The sequence below is a fragment of the Ovis aries genome, chromosome 1 (assembly GCF_016772045.2).
Source record: "Ovis aries strain OAR_USU_Benz2616 breed Rambouillet chromosome 1, ARS-UI_Ramb_v3.0, whole genome shotgun sequence".
In the NCBI taxonomy this organism is placed as follows: Eukaryota; Metazoa; Chordata; class Mammalia; order Artiodactyla; family Bovidae; genus Ovis; species Ovis aries.
In genome coordinates, this window is record NC_056054.1 from 37,001,341 (window position 1) to 37,026,963 (window position 25,623).

General features: G+C 37.5%; 1 protein-coding gene across 15 annotated transcripts in view; it reads left to right on the forward strand.

Annotated features, from left to right (window-relative positions):
* The window catches only part of PATJ (PATJ crumbs cell polarity complex component), a 390,464-nt gene that overhangs the window by 30,710 nt on the left and 334,131 nt on the right, over nt 1-25,623 (forward strand). For all 15 annotated transcript variants that reach the window (XM_060410212.1, XM_060410237.1, XM_060410189.1 and 12 more), the window contains 5 exons: nt 5,283-5,478; nt 7,892-8,020; nt 17,621-17,839; nt 22,270-22,372; nt 24,696-24,787. In XM_060410212.1, the coding sequence (XP_060266195.1) occupies nt 5,283-5,478; nt 7,892-8,020; nt 17,621-17,839; nt 22,270-22,372; nt 24,696-24,787 (739 nt within the window). The remainder of the gene's footprint in view (nt 1-5,282; nt 5,479-7,891; nt 8,021-17,620; nt 17,840-22,269; nt 22,373-24,695; nt 24,788-25,623) is intronic.

Consider the following 25,623-nt stretch of genomic DNA (forward strand, 5'->3'; position numbering starts at 1 on the left):
GGTGGAACACAGCTCATATCTTACGAGTGTGTCTGGTGTTTAGCTGATGTGGTAGCTTAGTGCAAGGCAGTGCAAAAAGTCGCTAGAGAGAGGTAGAGGCCAGCCATGCAGGACCTTCTGGATCATTTTAAATGGTCTTTCTTTCTTCTGATGATTCTCCACATAGAACTGTGTTATATCAGGAGCTTACTGAACACCCTTTGGCTCTTGAAGTCATGGAAATCCATTATTTCTGAATGTTACAGTGGAGAGAAAAGAACTGGTCTCACCCTGAATGCAAACTGTGAATTCACTTATATATGTAGTAGGAAAGAGTTAAATTATAAATAATAGTAGGAGTAAAATGAGTTCAGCTTTAGAATGCATCAAAATAATATTTGCCAGAAGACTTCTGCAGTTTGTTTATTTTGGGTTAAGTTTATATTCCCTAAGCAGATAATGACTGGAAAGAAATGAGATGTCCTGGAAGTCTACTGGGTAGAGGAAAAGGTAGATTAAAATAGAATCGATTTCCAGAAAATAGGAAATTTTAGTGTGAGTAAATTAAGGACCAATGTATTGCAAAATGAGTTATTAATATATCAGGGTCAAAAAGATTCAAGAGTAACTCACTCATTTGGGATTAATTAAGAAATTTCCCTTAATGAATAAGCTGTGAGTAGGAATTTAGGTGAAGAAGTTAGAGGAAGGAGGATGTGGGAGATAGGAAAATGGAAGGTGATTCCTGGATATTGTCATGGAGAGGTCATATTTAAAAATAAATGTTCCTTAAAAAAAAAAAAAAAAGATTTCTTCAGGACTAGGGAGAAGTTCACAAGCAACATTTTCAATGTTAAAAAATATATATTTCAAAATTATGAAGATCATTATGAAAGTAATACATGGCTATAATATAAAATATAGAAATATATTAACTCCTCCTATACACCAAAAAGCTCCTGGACTTTGACTACCCTGAGACAACTGTAGGAAACACATTGGAATGTTTCTTTTGGCTGAACTGTGTCACTTACATAATGTTAGTTTCCCAACTAGAAATTGAACCCAGGCCACAGCAGTGAAAGTGCTGAGTCCTAACCACTGGACTGTCGAGAAATTCACTAGAACACTTTCTTTTTATAAAGACAAGGTCTTAAAGTATGTACAATTTTATATCACACTCTTGTTCTCTAATATAAGCCTTTCCTAATATAATAAAAGGATATATATAAGCAACATTTTTAATGCAATGTGATCTACTGTAAGAGCCAACCACAATTTTGGCATTAAAAATGAAATAACCAGTTTGTTAGTTCCAAAGGAGAGTAGACAATGGCACCCCACTCCAGTACTCTTGCCTGGAAAATCGCATGGATGGAGGAGCCTGATAGGCTGCAGTCCATGGGGTCACTAAGAGTTGGGCACGACTGAGCGACTTCACTTTCACTTTTCACTTTCATGCATTGGAGAAGGAAATGGCAACCCACTCCAGTGTTCTTGTCTGGAGAATCCCAGGGACGGGGAGCCTGGTGGGCTGCTGTCTATGGGGTCGCACAGAGTTGGACACGACTGAAATGACTTAGCAGCAGTAGCAAGGAGAGTATAAAACATATGAGTCCCTCTTCTCAGGAAGCTTAAAATCTAGTAGAGAAGGATGTAGCTAGCTCTGTGGACAGCGCACTTAGTAAAAATGAACGCTCAGTGAGTGATAAGCAAGTAGCTCAGAGCGTCATGATAATGAGGTGAGTGATGAAGAGACAGGAGACAGAAGCAAAGACACTTTATTGCAACACGGAGGGTGGATTGAATTTGGCTGAGTGGAGGGGAAGGGCATTAGAGATAGAGAAAACCATTTACACAAAAGCAGGAAATACCAGACATGTTTGAGAGGAAAAGAGTAGATCAGGATAGTTGGAAAAGGGGCTTATATATAGAGAGAGGAAGCCAAGTTAGAAGAGTACTTTGGGGCCAAATGGGGCCTTTGAATACCAGTCAAGTTTACATTGTGTCCTAGAGGTCAGGAGCTACCGAATTCTTGTCCTGGATGAAGTTTTGCTGAATCTGCTGCTGTTACCTGAGAAAAGCATAAGGGTGATATAATGAATTTCCATAATTCTAAATTTATGAATTATACTTCTCTGTTCTGGGATGAATGCCTTCTCAGAGAGATTTTTACTTTTGAAGGTTAAAGAAGTTCTTTTATGAAACAGTCATGACAAAATTCTTCCCTTTGACGCTCCGCTCCTTACTGGCCAACAACCATAGGCAGTCATTATATACTTTTGAGATGAGAAATACCAGCACAGTTCAGTTCAGTTTAGTCGCTCAGTCATGTCCAACTCTTTGCGACTCCATGGACTGCAGCGCGCCAGGCCTCCCTGTCTATCACCAACTCCTGGAGTTTACTCAAACTCATGTCTATTGAGTCAGTGATGCCATCTAACCATTTCATCCTCGCCTTCAATCTTTTCTCACCTTCAATCTTTCCCAGCATCAGGGTCTTTTCAAATGAGTCAGCTCTTTGCATCAGGTGGCCAGTGTATTGGAGTTTCAGCTTCAACATCAGTCCTTCCAATGAATATTCAGGACTGATTTCCTTGAGGATTGACTGGTTGGATCTCCTTGCAGATTCAGCACAGGAGAGCCTAGAAAAATAAACCTTGAGTAATTTTGCAAGTCAGGCTTTAGGTATTAGATATGGATCTCAGTTAGATGGTTGACATTGAGAATAGAAAGGAGAGATGGGTGGATACAACAGAGATAAACATAAGAAGGAACTGTGGAGATAATGAAGAGGAGGAGGGGTGTTTAGGAGATAATGAAGTCATATATAGTAAACCAGAGTAAATCCTATTCTTAGTATGCTCTTTAAGAAGTTACAGAGTATGGTTTACAGTCAGACTCTTAGATAAGATGCTAAACTCCCTTTAATTTCTTACATGTAAAATTTAACTAAAGTACTTTAAAAGGTGATTGTAAAGACTAAAGTAGATAATGCCTGTAAAGCATTTAGCAGAGTTTCTGGCTCCTAATAAGTGCTCAGTAAATATTAACTATACTGAACATTTCTGGAGGAAGGCATGGCAAGCCAGTCCAGTATTATTAGATACTTGAATATTCAAGACTGATTTCCTTGAGGATTGACTGGTTTGAACTCCTTGCAGTCCAAGGGACTCTCAAGAGTCTTCTCCAGCACCACAGTTCAAAAGCATCAATTCTTTGGTGCTCAGCTTTCTTATAGTCCAATTCTCATATCTATACATGACTACTGGAAAAACCATAGCTTTGACTAGACGGACCTTTGTTGGTAACCAGTCCTCTTGCCTAGAAAATTCCATGGATGGAGGAGCCTAGTGGGCTACAGTCCATGGGGTTGCAAAGAGTCAGACACGACTGAGGGACTTCACTTTCTTTGTTGGTAAAGTAATGCTTTGTAATATGCTGTCTAGGTTTGTCATAGCTTTTCTTCCAAGGAGGAAGTATCTTTTAATTTCATGGCTGCAATCACCATATGCAGTGATTTTGGAGCCCAAGAAAATAAAGTCTCTCACTATTTCCATTGTTTCCCCATCTTCTTGCCATGAAGTGATGGGACTGGATGCCGTGATCTTTGTTTTCAGAATGTTGAGTTTTTAGCCAACTTTTTCACTCTCTTTCATTTTCATCAAGAGGCTCTAGTTCTTCTTCACTTTCTGCCATAAGGATGGTTTCATCTGCATATCTGAGGTTATTGATATTTCTCCCTGCAATCTTGATTCCAGCTTGTGCTTCATCCAGCCCAGCATTTCACATGATGTACTTCGCGTATAAGTTAAATAAGCAGGGTGACCGTATACAGCCTTGACCTACTCCTTTTCCTATTTGGAACCAGTCTGTTGTTCCATGTCCAGTTCTAACTATTGCTTCTTGACTTGCATCCAGATTTCTCAGGGGGAAGGTCAGGTGTTCTGGTATTCCCATCTCTTGAAGAATTTTTCACAGTTTGTCAAGATCCACACAGTCAAAGGCTTTAGCCTATTCAATAAAGGAGAAGTAGACGTTTTTCTGGAACTCTTTTGCTTTTTCGATGATCCAACGGATGTTGGTAATTTGATTTCTGGTTCTGCCTTTTCTAAATCCAGCTTGAACATCTGGAAGTTCATGGTTCATGTACTGTTGAAGCCTGGCTTGGAGAATTTTGAATATTACTTTGTTAGCATGTGAAATGTGTACAATTGTGCGGTAGTTTGAACATTTTTGGACTTTGCCTTTCTTTGGGATTGGAATGAAAATGACCTTTTCCAGTCCTGTAGCCTGGAATTTGGCTGAATTTTCCAAATTTGCTGGCATATTGAGTACAGCACTTTCACAGCATCATCTTTTAGGATTTGAAATAGCTCAACTGGAAATCCATCATCTCCACTAGCTTTGTTCGTAGTGATGCTTCCTACATAGTCCACCGGAGAAGGGAATGGCAAACCACTTTAGTATTCTTGCCTTGAGGACATATGTATCCCTATGGCTGATTCATGTTGATGTATGGCAGAAACCAATTAAAATAAATCAATTAAAAAATATTAACTATAATAGCACTTTTTTCCCTTAAGATTTTGCTGATTTCTTTTTTAAAATATCCTTTTTTCCTTGGTTTTCAGCTGGGGATTGGTGATGGGAAGGAGATAAGGGCTCAGATATAGATTTGGAAATAATCCATCTTGCTTTTCAAGGAGAGTTTAGCTTCTATTGACAAATGTTGGAGAAGTTAGGGACAATGGAGATGGGGTGAATCTGCTAGAGTGGAGGTTACTGGTGACCATGTAGCCCTATATGGTACATGGAGAAGTCAGATTGGAAGGAGTTCAGGGGTACAGGGTAGTGCCGCAATGAGGACAATGCCTGTACTTGCAAAACTTTAGCACTGGGGCCCTATACATTGTTTTTGCTTATTTTCCAGCCAAATGGCTTTTAAAATGGTGTGGTGTGTAGGGATGCACTACTTAATTGGTTAATTAGCTAATAAGTGCTTTGATGAAAAGCACTCTGAAGAGCTCTGTTACGTTATGCAATTAAATATTTCAATAATTGTGTTATGTGAAGTAGTACCATAAGGTATAAACTACTTGAATAATACATCTTGAAAACCAGGCTATTTGGATGGGAGGGGAGTTTGGGGGAGAATAGATACATGTATATGTATGGCTGAGTCACTTTGCTGTTCCACCTGAAACTATCACAACATTGTTAATCGGCTGTACTCTAATATAAAATAGAAAGTTAGAAAAATCTGGCTGTTATATCACTTACTATTTTCTTCTATCATCAAGGGATCAAAGGTTAAGGGAAAATGATCAGATATTGGCTATTAATCACACGCCACTGGATCAGAACATTTCCCACCAGCAAGCAATTGCATTGTTACAAGAAACCACTGGATCTTTGCATCTAGTCGTGGCCAGGGAGCCAGTCCACACAAAAAGCAGCATTTCTACCAGCCTACCTGATGCAAATCTGCCTGACACAGTGAGTTGCAAATTTGGAAAAATCCTTAATTTTCAATCATACCTTCATTTTTTAATAAGTGTAAAGATATTTAGAAGATGTCATTTTACTTGTCATAGTTCAAGAAAGATTACATCTCCAAAGACAGCATTGGCATGTTAAACAAGATAGTTCATGAACAGTTTTTGTTGTGTTTTTCAGTGTCCTCTGATTCTCCTTGTTTAAGGTTATTATTTAATGTAGGGGGTAATTTATAGTATTGGGTGTAATTTGTTTGGTAATGGAAAGAGTTCCTTGGTCATGTAACCACTTAATTAATCAAGCTGAAACTCTAGTACTTTTGTCGCCTCATGTGAAGAGTTGACTCATTGGAAAAGACTCTGATGCTGGGAGGGACTGGGGGCAAGAGGAGAAGGGGACGACAGAGGATGAGATGGCTGGATGGCATCACCAACTCAATGGACGTGAGTCTGAGTGAACTCCAGAAGTTGGTGATGGACAGGGAGGCCTGGCATGCTGTGATTCATGGGGTTGCAAAGAGTTGGACACAACTGAGCGACTGAACTGAACTGAATTAAGCTAGAAGTTTTTATTAGAGATTTACTATGAGTATCTTAAGATTTGGTTATTTCCTTTAAAAATATTATTTTTATAAATTGGATTTTTTATGCCTAGATTATGGATACTGCAAAATTACAGAAGTGTGTGTGTGTGTGTGTGTGTGTGAGGATGTGTACTGAACAATTTAAAAGAATAAAAGTTTTTTAGAAAAAGAATAAAAGTTTATATTCCTTTGGGAATCTTTAAACTTGCTTTGTAACATTTCACAGCTTTTGACCTGCATCTTCAGAACACAATCTAATAAATCTTATTTTCTTATAACACTAAGTGCTGGCTGATTTATTTAATTTTCATTCATTAGGAAAAAGAAAAAATAGACTTTCTGGGTACAGTACAAGGTCACAACACTAATGTACAGACATTTTCCCTATTGTAATCAGTAATATTTATACAACACAATTTACATAATAAATGGAATGAACAAAGTAGGAAGTTGCTTAGCATAGTGGTTAAGGAGTCCGGAGTCAGGCTAAGGTGAGTTCAAGTCCAGCTCTTACTTCATAACTGAGTCTTACTGGGCAGATGCTGTGAGTTCTCCACATCTCAGTTTTATCATCTGTTGCTTGGAAGTTAGTAACAGTGTCTAGTTCACAGAGATGTTGTCTAGTTCACAGAGATGTTGTGAGGATTAAATGAGATTGCATTAAATGTGAGGCTTAAATGAGAATGCATGTGAAGAGCTAAGCATAGTGTATGGGGCAGAATATTAACTGCTGTCCCTAATTCAGGCAGTTTTAGCAAACATTGTTGCTTCCTGGATACTAGATATTGTTCCAGGTGTGAGTCTATTAGATATTCCTGATAACTCTGGTTATTTTTAACATTGTGTAATAACTTTCCAATTTAGTATAATAGAAAAACTAAGTATGCCCTAATGTCTTGAGGGGTAGACTTTTGCCCTGCAGGTGAATTATGTGGATTTAATGTATACTTCTGATGGAGCCTGCTGTTAGAGGAAACATGCTATATCTTTTAGTCTGATTTGTATAATCCTTTTGCCAATATCTTCAGTTGGGTCTACATTTCTTCTCCTTCAGAGTCTCTTCAATCATTCTGATCACTCTGTCCTCCTTACCATCTTATGCTTCACACTGCTGCCAGATTCTTTCTAAATCACTGTTTTGCTCCTGTTGTTTCCTCTTCTAAAACCTTCATTTATTCTCCTTATCTAAGCCTAGCTTTGTTCTTAAATTTCCCTTTTGCTTGAATGTATTTTTTCTTTGTAGAGCAATTAAAATGCTGCCTTTTCCTTGAAAGTGTTAGTCGCTCAGTCATGTCCAACTCCTTGCCCGTGAGGCTTCTCTGGCCATGGAATTCTCCAGGCAAGAATACTGGAGGGGGTTGCCTTTTTTCCTTGAAGTCTTTCATAATTTTTCATTGGATTTGACCTCTTGTCTCTATAGCCTTCCCATCTTTATAATATTTTACGATTCTTTTTTAATTCAGATAAACACATATTTATTGGTTCCTACTAGATGATTGGCACTGTGCTAGGTATCATACATAGACAGGGGAATGAGGCAATGTGTTTCTGTCAGCTTGGAGCTACAGTGTCTTATGATCCAATATTCTGTCTTGTATTTTAATTGTTTATGTTTTAGTTTACCTCTCTACCAGGTTATAAAATCCTTAAGAAGATCTCTGATCCTATAGAAATCATCTCTGAGTCACTAGAAAGTTGACTTGATTAATTACATGAATGAATATTAAATTTTTTTGGCATATCTGTTACTCTAATAATTACTGTATTAGTGAGCAATGAATGTATATGTTTTTACTAACACTTTGATTTTTGCTTGCTATTACTTTGCAGATTCGTTGGGGTCATATTGAAGATGTTGAGCTCATTAATGATGGCTCTGGATTAGGTTTTGGAATCGTTGGGGGAAAATCAAGTGGTGTCGTTGTAAGAACTATAGTTCCTGGAGGATTAGCAGATCGAGTAAGTTGACCTTCTTTGATTTCATTTTGGTTTTATACAATTTAAATTGTACAGCTTAAAATGTAATTATGTAACATGGGTTACTAGAATTATGATTCTGTGACCAGAACTTAAGGATAGCTAAAATGTTTTTTTTCTATAAATGTTAATGTGTACTCACTCTGCTTTATATTAAAAAGCTCCTAAATCAACATTTTTCGGTGTGTGTGTATGGTTTTTTTTTTTTTCCCCTGTGATTGACAGTCATCTTGACTCTCAAAAGACAATATTTTTTATTGAAAGGAATCATTAATGGGTATGGCATTCTGAGTATCTACATCCCTGTGTATCTCTCAAGGGTGTAAATGTTAAGATCAGATAGTACAATGATTACAAAATTTTATCCCAATATTGCATGAGATAAATTTCATGAGAATTATAATTTTTTGACAGTATAAATAAAAATACTACCCTTTATGATTTAGCAGTGTTTAAACTGAAAGTGGGCCATTTAAAAATTTATCAACTATTTCTGCTTAGTTTTACACTGAAGAAAATGTTAAGTACTACAGTGAATTTTTAAAAAGCAGATTAGAAATTTGAAGCTACTTAATAATGAGTTCATGTTGCATAGACTGCCCATGATAATCAGTATGACATGGAAATTGTATGGGTTCACGTCTTTGTTGTTGCTGTTCGGTCGCTAAGTTGTGTCTGACTCTTTTGCTACCCTGTGAACTGGAGCCTGCCAGACTCCTCTGTCCATAGGATTTATGTCTAGTTACATAGACATTTATTCCTTCATATAAAATATTAATGAAAACATATAAACATAAAAGTATCAATAAATGTGAACATACAGAGTATTAGTAAAAAACATATAAAGTATCAATAAAAATGAACTTCCTGTGCACGTATAGCTTTGAGGCAAACTTCTCAGCTCCCTATTTCTAGTCAAGATGGTTTCTTCTTATACAAACTGTGGAGCTACGAATATTCCTATTATTCTTTCAGCAGCTAAGTTTATTTACTTAGCATAATGGCTTTCAGAGTTTTGTCTGTGGGCCCTGAGGGTCCCTGAGTTTCTTGCAGGGGGTTTATAAGATCAAAATGACTTACACAATAATGCTAAGATGTATTAGCCTTTTCACCATGCTGACGTTTGCACTGACGATGAGCAAGCAGCGGTATACTAGGCCTGCCGTTCCCTTTGTATGTATCAGAGCAATGGCACCGAGCTGTACTAGCACTCACTGCTTTCTTCTCTACCATGTGCTGCAAAACAACAAAAATGGCAGTTTCACTTTAAAAAGTGCAATAAAAACTAATTAAAGTAGAGTTTGATCTTTAAGTGCATGTCTTTTTAATATTGTGTTGCAGAATGGAGTATACCATAGAGCACCTCTGCCATACACTGAAGTATGGTGGTTGTCTTGAGGAAAAACATTTGTGAGACAAAGTGGCCACTTTTTAATATGGAACAGCATTTTAATTTTTAAAATTTATTAGATTTTTTTAGTTTTTTGCCTTCATTCACAAAATTTTTTGAGATTTAATTTTTTTTAGATATATTATTTTAGTTTTAGGTGTACAGAATAATGATGTGCACTGAGTCTAATTAACGTCCATTACCACATAGTTAAAATTTTTTTTCTTGTGAAAAGAGCTTTTGAGATCTACTCTCTTAGCAGCTTTCAGGTATACAATACAGTATTTTCACCTATAGTCACCGTGCTATGGTTTACATCCCTATGGTTTACTTATTTTATAGCTGAAATTTTGTTTCTTTTGACCTTCTTCATCCATTTTGCCCACCTTGCACCCTGCCTCCCCAGCAGCTGCCAATCTAGAATGTTATTTTTATTTTTGAAAGAATAACTGATAGAAAAATTATTATTCAGCCTTGGCTATGTGGTAGACGTTTCCTTGAAATGAATGAAGTAAGCCTGTTACTTAAAGGAAAATAGCTAGCAGCATTTGTTACTGATGATAATTTGAATTTTCAAGCAGAAATTAGAATCTTAGAAAATATTTCTCTGATTAGATTCTTAGTGATATTCAGTTCAGTTCAGTTCAGTTCAGCCACTCAGTCGTGTCCGACTCTTTGCAACCCCATGAAGCACAGCACAACAGGCCTCCCTGTCCATCACCAATTCCCGGAGTTCCCTCAAACCCTTGTCCATTGTGTTGGTGATGCCATTGAGCCATCTCATCCTCCGTCATCCCCTTCTCCTCTTGCCCTCAATCTTTCCCAGCATCAGGGTCTTTTCAAATGAGTCAGCTCTCTGCATTAGGTGGCCAAAATATTGGAGTTTCAACTTCAACATCAGTCCCTCCAAAGAACACCCAGGACTAATCTCCTTTAGATGGACTGGTTGGATCTCCTTGCAGTCCAAGGGACTCTCAAGAGTCTTCTCCAACACTAGGGTTCAAAAGCATCAATTCTTCGGTGCTCAGCTTTCTTTATAGTCCAACTCTCACATCTATACATGACCACTGGAAAAACCATAGCCTTGACTAGACGGACCTTTGTTGGCAAAGTAATGTCTCTGCTTTTCAATATGCCATCTAGGTTGGTCATAACTTTCCTTCCAAGGTGCAAGCGTCTTTTAATGTCATGGCTGCAGTCACCATCTGCAGTGATTTTGGAGCCCCGAAAAATAAAGTCTGATGCTGTTTCCACTGTTTCCCCATCTATTTGCCATGAAGTGATGGGACTGGATGCCATGATCTTAGTTTTCTGAATGTGGAGCTTTAAGCCAACTTTTTCACTCTCCTCTTTCGCTTTCATCAAAAGGCTCTTTAGTTCTTCACTTTCTGCCATAAGGGTGGTGTTATCTGCATATCTGAGGTTATTGATATTTCTCCCAGCAATCTTGATTCCAGCTTGTGGTTCTTCCAGCCCAGCATTTCTCATGATGTACTCTGTATATAAATTAAATAAGCAGGGTGACAATACACAGCCTTGATGTACTCCTTTCCCGATTTGGAACCAGTCTGTTGTTCCATGTCCAGTTCTAACTGTTGCTTCCTGACCTGTATGCAGGTTTCTCAAGAGACAGGTCAGGTGGTCTGGTATTCCCATCTCTTTCAGAATTTTCCACAGTTTACTGTGATCCACACAGTCAAAGGCTTTGGCATAGTCAATAAAGCAGAAATAGATGTTTTTCTGGAACTCTCTTGCTTTTTCCATGATCCAGCAGTTGTTAGCAATTTGATCTCTGGCTCCTCTGCCTTTCCTAAAGCCAGCTTGAGCATCTGGAAGTTCACAGTTCACATTTTGCTGAAGCCTGGCTTGGAGAATTTTGAGCATTACTTTACTAGCATGTGAGATGAGTGCAATTGTGCGGTAGTTTGAGCATTCTTTGGCATTACCTTTCCTTGGGATTGGAATGAAAACTGACCTTTTCCAGTCCTGTGGCCACTGCTGAGTTTTCCAAATTTGTTGACATATTGAGTGTAGCACTTTCACAGCATCATCTTTTAGGATTTGAAATAGCTCCACTGGAATTCCATCACCTCCACTAGCTTTGTTCATAGTGATGCTTCCTAAGGCCCACTTGACTTCACATTCCAGGATGTCTGCCTCTAGGTGAGTGATCACTCATCGTGATTATCTGAGTCGTGAAGACCTTTTTTGTATAGTTCTTCTGTGTATTCTTGCCACCTCTTCTTAGTATCTTCTGCTTCTGTTAGGTCCATACCATTTCTGTCCTTTATTGAGCCCATCTTTACATAAAATGTTCCTTCGGTATCTAATTTTCTTGAAGACATCTTAGTGATATTAATGAATATGATTTTTAATATTAAATAATGTATTGATCGTATGTCAGTATTTAGAAGATCTGCGTAGCTGTGAGTCAGTATTTTCCGAAGATAAATGTTTAGAATGGCAAAATAATATACAGGTAAAAAAAAATCTATTCATAATTCAAGATTGATGAATAGATTTTAATTAAACATTATCTGAAAATTTGTTCATGTTTCAGATTCCTCATTGCAACTAATCTTTAAGAAATCATCACTTGTCAAGTTTTGGTGTGTTATCAAAGAATTAGGCTGAAAGAGCTATGGAAATATTCTCCCATTTTCCAAATATATATCTGATAAAGGCCAGATTTTCTTTGTATACTTCAACCAGAGCAACACATGGCAACACACCGAATGCTGAAGCAAATATGAAAATTCAGCTGTTTTCTTTCAAGTCAGATACTAAAGAGATTTGTAACAATTTAAGAATACTGGTTTTCTCACAATTTTTTGTTTGTTTTTGTTTGTTTTAGAAAATAAAATTTTTTGTATAATTTGGCACCAGAGTTTAACCAAGATGACACATTTAGTGTAATCATGGTACCATCTATCACTACAGTCAAGATAATAAACATATTCATCACCCACAAAGGTCTATGCCCTTTTATAGTCCCTATTCCTTCATCCCCAATTATTTTTGAGTGTAAAGGAGATCAAGAAGGTTGAGAATGTCTTTTTATGGGTGTTCAAAACACATCTGTGGCACAAAACAAATAATAATCTTTAAGGTTTTTTTTTTTTTTTTTGAAAAATTTAGCAACTTTGAGATGAAATATTGTAGAATATTTTGGCATCTTTTCCCACTCAATCCCCCTCCTTTCAGTTCAGTTCAGCTGCTCAGTTGTGTCTGACTCTTTGAGACCCCATGGACTGCAGCGTGCCAGGCTTCCGGGTCCATCACCAGCTCCTGAAGCTTAGTCAAACTTATGTTCATCGAGTTGGTGATGCCATTCCAACCATCTCATCCTCTGTTGTCCCCCTCCTTTAGCAATTTTAATAGACTTATTTGCTAGAGTAGCATTTTTCAAGATGCAAAGTGGTTATTTTTAAAGAACAAAGGGTCAAAGAAATTTAGAAAGTACCAAGTTAAACAAAATCAAGTAGATTTCTTTACTGTAAGAATTATCTGAGCTATTAAATACTGATGTATATTATGGATTTTCACAAGGAGAATGTGATGTGCAGATTTTTCGTTGGTGGCACTGTTAATAAAAGCCCAGGTCTGATTTTCACCCTTTCCTGGAAGGGATTGTCACTGTTTCAGGTCTTCAGAATGGGGTGGTCATGTGCGCATCAGAGTCATAATGTAGACATGAGTTTTTATGCTAGACTTTGTTGTCTGCCTAATATACAGTATTCTTGTATAATTCTTAAACCAGTCATAGATTTTATTACCAAATTATAGATATGGAAACTTAAGAAATTGCCCAAAGCTACGCAACTTAAAAATGGCAGAGTCAGAATTGAGCCCACATGTGGCAGATTTACTGTTTAAATCTACCTACTCAGAGTTGATCCCAGTGTTTTCATTTTCTTGTGTACACCTGTCCAGGGTTGGTCAAGCCTATCAGGGAATTGCCAGCTGTAACAGTAATATTGCTGTTGGCTCTCTTATGTAAGGAATATGTGCTGTGCGGTTTTAATCCCTCAGTCGTGTCCAACTCTATGGGACCCCATGAACTGTAGCCCACCAGGTTCCTCTGTCCATGGGGATTCTCTGGGTACTGGAGTGGGTTACCATGCCCTCCTCCAGGGGATCTTCTCAATCCAGGGATCGAACCCAGATCTCCTGCATTGCAGGCAGATTCTTTACTGTCTGAGTCACCAGGGAAGTCCAAGAATATCGGAGTGGGCAGTCTATCCCTTCTCCCGGGGATCTTCCTGACCTAGGAATCAAATTAGGGTCTTCTGCCCTGCAGGCAAATTCTTTCCAGCTGAACTACCAGGGAAGCCCATGGTGAGACCTAAATATACGGGACAGAGCAGTATTCTCTTTCCTCTCCTCCTCATCCCAGCTAAATGGCAGATCAAATCTCTTCAACTAACTCTGTGTTTTGTTGCTAAATCTTTAGAGTTGTTGCTTATGTAGCCTGATTATGGCTTTAAAATTATTAAAGGGAATATTGTTTTTCATTAAAATGTACTCATACTTTTGACTATTAATACTCACTGTTGACTATGGCAATCTTCATGGTAAGGGTGTATGAATGTCTTAGGTCCTTAGTTAGATGTGGTTGAGATTGATTGTAAAGTGATACTTACATTCTGCTAAAGGGATTAATTAATACTAAATACTTTCTTTAAAGGCTATAAACTTGTGTAACAGAAAGTTAGAAAAGCAAGTCAGTGTTTCTTATTTTAAAAAGTTCATAAAATGGCCCCTTGTATTTCCTTTTGTGTACATATCAGTCAGTATGGGGTAGAGTTGGGGGATATGGCAAAGAAAACCTGAGTCTACAGAAGTATCAGAAATGGATGCATCTGAGAATGCTGTAAGCAAGACACTAGGCTGAAGCTTTTGACATGTAGTATTGAGTTTAGTGCTTACAACTCAACGAGAGAGGAATTTATCCCCATCTTGCTTAAAGAAGGATCTGAGATTTATGTAGGATCAGTAACTGATCTGTGGCCCTACACCTTAACCAAAGTAGTGCCAGGATAAACTTAGATGTGTCTGACTCCAGTGCCTTTACTTGTCATTTTACTGTTTACTGCCTCTAATGTTGTAAATGAAATGAAAAAATATTGATTTATATGAATTTTTTAGAAATGCTCATTGGTACATAGTTACAATGAGGGGGCTTCCTTGGTGGCTCATTGATAAAGAACCTACTAGTGCAGGAGAGGTGAATTTGATCTTTGGGTCAAAAAGATTCCCTGGAGAAGGAAATGGCAATCCACACCAGTACTTTTGCCTGGGATATCCCATGGACAGAGGAGCCCGACAGGCTGCAGTTCATGGTGGGGTCTCAAAAGAGTCAGACAGGGCTTATTGACTAAACAAGAACAACAAGTTACAATGAGCAATCAGTGGATGTTATTAGGATCAATTCCATGGATAGGAAAATTATTTGATATTGTCCCAGGGTACTCTCCAAAATTCACAGTACCTGAAACATACATCTTTTGAGGATTCTGTTCAGCTATTTCAGAAATTTTCAGCAGTTAGAAGTGTGTGTGTGTGTTTTTTTTTAATTGGTATTGGCAGTGTAAAACTTCTTTGTTTTGCAGAAATGTCTTTCATGTGCTGTGGAGGAATTCTAGGGACATCACATATATTGAGTTACCCTGTTTTCTCCCAAAGGTGACTTGTAGAGCACAACCTATTTAAAAGTTGTCATGAATTATTGACTTTTTGGTATCAGGCAATTATGAGTCATGTTATAATAGCTATCCATTAACCTTTAATATTAGGCTTCCCTGGTATCTCAGCTGGTAAAGAGTCTGCTTGCTATTCAGGAGACCCCAGTTTGATTCCTGTCAGGAAGATCCCCTAGAGAAGGGATAGGCTGCCCACTCCAGTATTCAAGGACTTCCCTGGTGGCTCAGATGGTAAAGATTCCACCTGCAATGTGGGAGACCTGGGTTCAATCCCTGGCCTGGGAAGATCCCCTGGGGGAGGGCATGGCAACCCACTCCAGTATTCCCTCCTGGAGAATCCCCTTGGACAGAGGAGCCTGGTGGGCTACAGTCCATGGGGTTGCAAAGAGTCGAACATGACTGAGCAACTAAGCATGCACAACTTTTAATGCTAAGAAGGAATGGGACCAGCCAAGGATTAGAGAGTGGGCGTGAACTATTGAGGACGTGAGGAATTTTCTTTCTAGAATAATCAAGCATTGCTGGTGGCTCAGATGGTAAAGAATAATCAAGGCCCAGCTTGAGGCCCCTGAACAGTTGGTTATTCCCAGTAATTTTGCTCTATGTCTATAAACTGGTATTTTCCCTATCCTTCAAATTATTGGCCAGGGCTTTGGAAATGTGAGTAGCATAAGGTGGGCATACTTATTTTGGTTTGGCCAAATTTTTCATTTGGTTAGTGAATATGTTCAGTAAAATTCTTAGTGAAAATTAAAATGTCTTTTATTTTTACTTAGAACAGTGTACACTTTTTGGCCACCCAATACTTAGGACCTTCCTTTAATTCCTTAAGGGAAAGAGCATTTATTTTATAAAGTCATTATATTCTCAGAGAAGGCGATGGCACCCCATTCCAGTACTCTTGCCTGGAAAATCCCATGGACGGAGGAGCCTGGTAGGCTGTAGTCCATGGGGTCGCACAGAGTCGGACACGACTGAAGCAACTTAGGGGCAGCAGCAGCAGCAGCATTATTTTCTGCCAATGACATGCTGCCTTTTAATTAAAGACCAATGATAGAAATAGCTTGGAATCAAAAGTGGTAATAATTTCATTTTCTGAATTGGGTAGGTATTTAGTGTTGTTTTTTAATTTTTGAAGAAACATTTATTTCTTTTGTGGCTCAGACCTAAAATCCTTTAGATTTTCAAATAGTTTTTGAATTGAAATTATCATGTATAACAACCTAGCAGAGAGCTTATAATACAGAGTAATAAATATTTTTTAAACCCATAAATGCTATGGATTATGCTAATTTAGCATGGACATGCTAACTTGAATTAAAGTATTTTTTTCTTAAAAAAAATATATAAATGATACTGTGTTTTCTCTGTAATAGTATATTACCCCTTTCTCAGCTATTTTAATTTTTTGCCTTTCATACTATCTTTGCCCTTATGCATAATTTTTTCTCTCTTTTGAAAGAATCTGTGAGTTAATAAACTTTTATATTTGAATGTGTGATTAGCATGCTATGACTTTGAATTTTGGCGTAGCTATTTATTGGCTATCATTGATTTATGATTTCTGTTAAAGAACAAAAAGGATTCTATACCTTTTAGTTTCCTTCCACAATAGATAGGCTATGAAAGGAGAATGTTAATCAGAAAGTATCAGTAATATGCAGTATTTGGGGCTGCCGGACTTTAAAAGCTAGCTGTCATTTTGGTGTCTTTCCTATCAATCTGATTATGATTGTTTTTGCACTTGTGAATTCTGTATGACACCTGTTTTTCTGAAAGAAGAAAATGTTTGACTTTCAGTGACAGGTGCAAATTATCTGCATCATTTTAAATTGAGTTGAGGTAAAATAGGAAAAAAAATAATGCTTAGGAAATTATTAAATATGTACTTAGCATGAAATGTCCTTTGTCCAAGTCAAGTATGCAAATACTTATCTCCATATTCTTTATTCTGTGTTCAGGGCGTAATTTTGTTCAAGAATCATTTATTCACAGAAGCATCTTACCCTTATTTTTGATGAATACTGACTGTCAAGTAGTTGGTTATTTTATTTCATGTTTGTTGCCTTAGTAAAAATAGAATATCAAATTATCAATGCTTAAAGTAGAAATCCAGCAATTAGTTTTTTCTTCTTCCATAATAATTTCCTCCTTGCATCTATTACTTTTCTCTAAGTCTTTCCAAGTGGTTCTGAATTGAATTGCCTTTCTGTTTCACAACTTCTGTTTGCTTGCAGTAGCTTCTAGTGCCTTCTGCAGAATTCACAGTAAAACATATAGTTTTCTACTCATTATTTTGATCTAACACCTTCTTTCATACAGGTTTCTGCAAAACTGGGGAAAAGGAAGGGTGGAAAAAGGAAGCATGGGGAATAGACTTTAGTTTTAAGGCCTCCTTCCTTTCTCCTTCTGATGAATTGTTATTAATGAGTGAAATTAGATCAATGATTTCTCAGAATAATTTTGTTTTTCTGTTTTCTTGGATTAAAGGATGGAAGACTCAAAACAGGGGATCACATCTTGAAGATTGGTGGCACAAATGTGCAGGGAATGACCAGTGAGCAAGTTGCGCAAGTGCTAAGGAACTGTGGGAATTCTGTCAGGATGCTTGTTGCAAGAGACCCAGTTGGTGAAATTTCCATAACCCCTCCTACTCCTGCAGCCTTGCCTGTTGCTTTGCCTGCTGTGGCCAACAGGAGCCCTAGTTCTGTGAGTATATAAATTATTCTTTCATCATAGATTCAGTACTGGGTGTGATACATTGCCGGATTAGAAATGCTTTCAGTTCCAAGTGCCGTGTGAATGTGGGTCATGTCTCAGTGCTCAACAATGAAGCAGAGGAGAGCCCAACTTGGAGACACTAGACAAGTTTGATTTTCTTCTTTGTCATTTCTCAGGGTTACGGTTTCAACAGGAGAAGGCAATGGCAACCCACTCCAGTACTCTTGCCTGGAGAATCCCAGGGATGGAGGAGCCTGGTGGGCTGCAGTCCACGGGGTCGCACAGAGTTGGACACGACTGAAGCGACTTAGCAGCAGTAGCAGAGCCTCTACTACTTATCTGTAAATTGGAGACTAATAATATCTGCCATTCCTATTTCATTAGATTGGGAAAGAAATATCCAGGTAGTGGAGGGGAAACTGTAAATACTGGTCAATGTATGAGTATTATCATTGATAAGACCAAACTGGCCAAGGGCTGCTGCTGCTACTGCTGCTGCTAAGTCTCTTCAGTCGTGTCCAACTCTGTGAGACCCCATAGACGCCAGCTCACCAGGCTCCCCCATCCCTGGGATTCTCCAGGCAAGAATACTGGAGTGGGTTGCCATTTCCTTCTCCAGTACATGAAAGTGAAAAGTGAAAGTGAAGTTGCTCAGTCGTGTCCGACTCTGTGCGACCCCATGGACTGTAGCCCACCAGGCTCCTCCATCCATGGGATTTTCCAGGCAAGAGTACTAGAGTGGGGTGCCATTGCCTTCTCCAGGTCAAGGGCAATAGACACTAATAATAATAATATTCTGATTGCTAACAATTGTTATATAATAATTATTATTATTAATCATTATCAAGCACCTAGATTTATCCAAGTCATCTGAATTCTTTGGAAGAATTCTGCAAGATAGGTCTTATCCATTCAATAAATGAGAAGATGGGAGTCCAAATAACTTATTATTGGTCATATAGGTAGTAAGTTGCAAACTGGGATTTGAATTTAGATCTTTCTGGTCCCTTTTAAGTGCTTTGTTTGTTTTTTTCTTCCAGTCTTACTGAGATATAATTGACATACAGCACTTTATAAGTTTAAGGTGTACAGCATAGTGATTTGATTTATATACATCGTGAAGTAATCATCACACAGTAAGTTTAGTGAACATCCATTATCTCTATCTGTATAGGTACACAATTAAAAAAGTAGAAAAAAAATTTTTCTTGTGATGAGAACTCAGGATTTACTCTCAACTTTTATATATAACATACAATGCTAATTATACTTATCATGTTGTACCTTACATCCCTGCTGCTGCTGCTAAGTTGCTTCAGTCGTGTCCGACTCTGTGCGACCACATAGATGGCAGCCCACCAGGCTCCCCCGTCCTTGGGATTCTCCAGGCAAGAACACTGGAGTGGGTTGCCACTTCCTTCTCCAATGCATGAAAGTGAAAAGTGAAAGTAAAGTCGCTCAGTCATGCCCAACTCTTAGTGACCCCATGGACTGCAGCCTACCAGGTTCCTTCGTCCATGGGATTTTCCAGGCAAGAGTACTGGAGCGGGTTGCCATTGCCTTCTCCGACCTTACATCCCTAGGACTTATTTATCTTAAAACTGAGAATCTGTAGCTTTTGAACACCTTAATCTGGCCTCCTCACCCTTCAATTTCAAGCTCTTTCCAACCATATCACAGGCTCTGAATCAGGAGATAATGAGGTGAAAGGAAAGAAATAGTTTTTAAAAGGAGGAGCCAGGACAAAGAGGAAAGAAAAGAGAAGTGATTATGGCAGAAGAGGGTGGGAAGCCACCTCTCATATTCATTTGAGGAACCATTTGATGTCTTCTGGAAAGGCTTTCCCTAATGGGAAGCACATGAGAAGAAGTTTTCTGTCAGAGATATTAGAATCTGTCCGAGGTGATAGAATTAGATATATAATTCTAATATCTCTGACAGATATTCTTCTTTTGATTTCTTCTCCAAACTTGTTAGAATCATTTTCTTTTCCCTCCATTACTTTGGATCTCTGAAGACTTCTACTTTGTAATGAGGGACCAATGTAGCTGTGTGGTCAGTGAAAATTTGATGCAAACAATTATTTACTTTTTATTGTTAAAGGTTTGAATTGAAAGCAAGGTGTTATGTTTTTAGACACCTTGAAGTTCAAGCTGGTTTTAGAAAAGGCAGAAGAACCAGAGATCCAATTGCCAACATCTGCTGGATTATTGAAAACACAAGAGAGTTCCAGAAAAACATCTATTTCTGCATTATTGACTATGCCAAAGCCTTTGACTGTGTGGATCACCACAAATTGTGGAAAATTCTTAAAGAGATGGGAATACCAGACCACCTGACCTGCCTCTTGAGAAATCTATATACAGGTCAGGAAGCAACAGTTAGAACTAGATGTGGAACAACAGACTGGTTCCAAATTGGGAAAGGAGTAGGTCAAGGCTGTATATTGCCACCCTGCTTATTTAACTTATATGCAGAGTACATCAGGAGAAGGCAATGGCAGTCCACTCCCATACTCTTGCCTGGAAAATCCCATGGATGGAGGAGCCTGGTAGGCTGCAGTCCATGGGGTCGCTAAGAGTCAGACACGACTGAGTGACTTCACTTTCACTTTTCACTTTCATGCACTGGAGAAGGAAATGGCAACCCACTCCAGTGTTCTTGCCTGGAGAATCCCAGGGACAGGGGAAGCAGGTGGGCTGCCATCTATGGGGTCCCACAGAGTTGGACACGACTGAAGTGACTTAGCAGCAGCAGCAGCACCAGCACAGTACATCATGTGAAATTCTGGGCTGGATGAAGCACAAGCTGGAATCAAGATTGCTGGGGGAAATATCAATAACCCCAGATATGCAGATGGTACCACCCTTATGGCAGAAAGTGAAGAAGAACTAAAGGGCCTCTTGATGAAAGTGAAAGAGGAGAGTGAAAATGTTGGCTTAAAGCTCAACATTCAGAAAACTAAGATCATAACATCTGGTCCCATCACTTTTTGGCAAATAGATGGGGAAACAGTGGCTGACTTTATTTTTGGGGGCTCCAAAATCACTGCAGATGGTGACTGCAGCCATGAAATTAAAAGACACTTACTCCTTGGAAGGAAAGTTATGACCAACCTAGACAGCATATTCAAAAGAAGAGACATTGCTTTGCCAACAAAGGTCCATCTAGTCAAGGTTATGGTTTTTCCAGTAGTCATGTATGGATGTGAGAGTTGGACTATAAAGAAAGCTGAGTGCCAAGGAATTGATGCTTTTGAAATGTGGTGTTGGAGAAGACTCTTGAGAGTCCCTTGGACTGCAAGGAGATCCAACCAATCCATCCTAAAGGAGATCAGTCCTGAATATTCATTGGAGAGACGGATGTTGAAGCTGAAACTCTAATCCTTTGGCCACCTAATGTGAAGAACTGACTCACTGGAAAAATCCCTGATACTAGGAAAGATTGAAGGCGGAAGGAGAAGGGGACAACAAAGGATGAGATGGTTGGATGGCATCACCGACTCAATGAACATGAGTTTGAGTGAACTCTGGGAGTTGGTGATGGACAGGGAGGCTAGTTGTGTTGCAGTCTGTGAGGTCACAAAGAGTCGGACACCACTGAGTGACTGTACTGAACTGAACTGCTTTTTTACAGAAAATTTTTAATTAGAAGACAAATAATGATAAGTTTTAGGTTAACATTTTTTGCTCATAATAATTATTACTGTAATTAGTCTTCCATTTGTTTCTTTTTCTTTCCGTTAAATTCTTTCAGATACAAATTTATGGTGAGTTTTTTCTAAGCGGTTGTATTAATTTTTTTTCATTGTGTGACAAATTATCACAAACTTAGTGGCCTGAAGCAATACCCATGGTTGGTCCACATTTCTGTAGGTCAGAAGTCTTGGTGAACTTGACTGGGTTCTGCTTAGATTCTTACAAAAGCTAAATCAAGATATTGGCCTGGCTGGGTACTAGGTACTCTAGGGACGGTTCATTTCCAAACTGTCATATTGTTGGCGGAATACAGTTTCTTATAGCCGTAGAACCAAAGTCTCTCTTTACTGTCTGCCAGCATAGGACATCTTTCAGCTCTTTAAGGCCCTTTGTATTCCTTCTCACATGATGCCTCCTTCTTCGAACCACAGGTCCAGTCCTTATGCTTCACATCTTTTTCACATCCCTTTCTACCATCAACAGGAGAAAATGCTCTGCTTTTGAAGGATGCCTTCTTAGGTTAGACTCACCTGGATAATTTCCCTTTTTCATGACATAAACACAAGAATGACATCAGGGATCAAAAGTCATGGGGACAATCTTAAAATTCTGTGTACCACAGGTCTTTAGAAAATACTTGACAAACCATTCACAAATTGCTTTTATACATACAGTTATATAACTAAACATTATACGTAATAAGAATATTTTTCTTTTCAGGACAATTCTACTCTTTTTGAAACTTATGATGTTGAACTCATTAAAAAAGATGGACAAAGTCTTGGGATTAGAATTGTTGGTTATGTTGGAACGTCTCAGACAGGTAGATGAATCATCTCTGTTTTATATTTGGAAATAATTGTAAAGGATGTTAAAGTTTCTAGATAATGAAATTAAATATCTGCAGATTTTAATTTAAACATTGAACAATAAAACCACGAATCTATAATAGCAACTAGTTACAAAAAATGATTAGAGAATCACAGTTTTATCTCAGTAGTTTTATAGCTGGCTCAATAGTCATTAACAAAAGAATTTAATTATCCAACACAATGTATAACATTTGAATTATACCTCCTCTTGTGTCTAAGATATATATTTTGAATATTGTGAGTGTTACATATTATGGCATTTTATATGTGATAAAGTAAAATGATTACTGCGTGTATTTCATATTGTGAATGTCAAAAAATATTGCTATTATGTTTAATCATCAAAAGAAGGTAAAATGAACACTTTAATTAGAATTATTTTTCTTTCACATAAAGGGAATACTTGTAAGAATAAGTGTATACCAGAATAAGTGCCCAAGTATCTCTGAATAATATTCCCTGAACTCCTTCAGGCAAAGCTCTGGTAATTTTCACTGTAAGAGTTATCCTATTATGATAAGAAATAACTGTAAAAAGGAAAAATAAATCTTTTCCATGAATATTTGCTTGTAAGATGAAAAGTTAGAGTTATAAAATGTTCTAGTGTTTTAAAACTTGCAAGGTTAGAGAGTTAATTTTTTTAAGTTATTATTTTGCATTTTATAGCAGGTGGGAAAGATTAAAAGTGCTAATGTATTCAGAGTCCTGAATGAAATTCATGTCAGACCACCTTGTGCTATTTTAGCCTAATGAAATAGCTGCTTTCAGACCTGTAGATTTTCCTGAGTGCCACCATTTTTAGGTTTAGAATTTAAATGAGTTCCAAAAGAGCTAAGTATGGATTATATAATAATGTTGCCAAAAAACTCTGTGTTGAGTAGCTCTTTAATATGCTGTCCTGTTAGAGAAATCATGGCCAAGTTCCTAAACTTGTGGTTTATATATACTAGCAATATACTTACAGAGTAAAATGAAGTGAGTAGCTGATAGATAATTGAGAAAAATTGATGTTTATGTTACTGAATGAAGAAAAGAAACATTTTACTTTATCTTCAAAAGAAGTTTTTGGGACTTGAGCAGGGAATGGAGAAGTAGCATTGAATCCAAAAACTAGAATATTCTATAACTCATTATGCTTTTTAATGTGCAGTCTTTCAAAATAATTTTTGCTTTATTCTTTGGAACTTTTGAGCAGTTGGTTTGCTTAGTTTCAGAGGGAGTAGAAAAATGAATGTAAGAAATGTCTGTTCAGGGAGACAAATGTGCAAATAACTCTCAGTTGTTTGAGGATAAATGAAATATATGTTTTAGCAGAGATACAAATAAACTCATCATATGGCAGATGAAAAACTCATTCTGTCAGAGGGAAATGGAGAATTCACAAAGAAATAGATATTTGTACTAAACATGGTAAAGGAGAAGGATTTTGACAGCGGGAATGAGATCAACAGGAAGAAAAAAAATGAGAAAAGGGATACAATCATGAAAATACTTGGAGCTTTGGTGGAACATCATGAGTCTCGTGTGTCTAGACTTCTGTCTTATTGGAGTGGATGGTAGTTGGAAGTCGAAATAAAAAAGAAAGTTTGGGGCAAATTAAGGAAGTCCTTGAATGTGATTCTATCAAATTTACATTTTATTTCATAGGCTGTAGGAACCAATGATGTTTATTTTCCTTCTATAGACAATATTTTAAGTGCATTTGAAATTGAGATAAAAGTATAAAATCATCCAGAGCTATGGTCTTTCTGTTTCTAACTTCTCTTCCAACCCCTTCCCATAGGCATGTATAGTTTCTATACAGTTGTAATTTATATATATGTATTATGAGATCTAAAGATAGATAGTCAGATAGAAGCTAATGTGAGTAGTCAACTAACTATAGGCAGGAAGACCTACTAGGACCCTCTTGTCTTCATGCTGGTAAGTAATGAATGATGAAGGCTTATGCCAGGTCACCAGTGAGAAGGGAGAAAGACTAAGAGAAGGGGAGACTTAATCTGAGCTCCCCTAAATTCCAGCTGATATTGGAGTGCATTTCATCGAGGTTCCATTACTGATTATTTTTCAAAAAATAGGTATCAGTCAAGTAATTTCAAATTTGAGTCACTTGTGATGGTGACAGTTTTAAATAATCCATCAGTTTCTCTGCTTGTGTTCAGAACAGCATTTATCAAGCCTCCAGTGAGCCCCTTTAGCTAATTAACCTCTTGATATGAATTTTGCAATCAAGGCCTAATTAGAGCTTTTTTCCATATGTTTTGTGCATCTTAGGAGAAGCTTCAGGGATTTATGTGAAAAGTATAATACCTGGCAGCGCCGCATATCACAATGGTCAGATTCAAGTGAATGACCAGATAGTTGCTGTAAGTAACTGCCCTCTGTTACAGGATTGAATCAAGTTGAGGGAGGGGGGAGTTATCATTATTATAATATATATGCAATGGAAATGGCTTAATTTAGTTTTATAATGTTTTAAAAAATTAAGTTTGTACAGTGAAATTATATCAATTTGGACTCTCATGGTCCTTAATTTTTTTAATTAAAAACTTTTTTGTTAATTGAAGTATAAGGTGATTTGCAATGTTGTGCAAATCTCTGCTGTATAGCAAAGTGACTTTATTTTATACACACACATATATATATATATACATTCATTTTTAATATTCTTTTCCACTGTGGTTTATCCCATGAAATTGGATATTGTTGTTCATATTATACAGTAGTCATTTATCCATTCTAATTTTTTTTAACTGCCTGTGAAGAAAGGAGTCATTAATGGTTTTGGTAAGGAAAAAAATACTATATACATATGTATATTATATAATATGCATATACATATATTTGAAAGATGCTCTAACATTCTCCTAGAAAACACTTTTCAAGCACCTCTTTGTGTTCTTTAAATTCATCAATTTTATATGCAACTAATAGACCATTTACTGGAACTATTTATCATTGTGAAAGTAGTTTTTCTATTAACAGTAATTAAAAGAAATTTTTAATTGAAGGATAATTGCTTTAGAATGTTATGTTGGTTTCTGTCATACACATGAATCAGCCATAGGTATACATATGTCCCCTCCTTCTTGCATAGTAATTTTGAGTATATACAGAATTGAGATAGTCTATGTACTTGAGAATATAGTCATCGCCTTTCATCAGTTGAGATTGGTATTTCCTCCATTTAGTAGAAATTAGT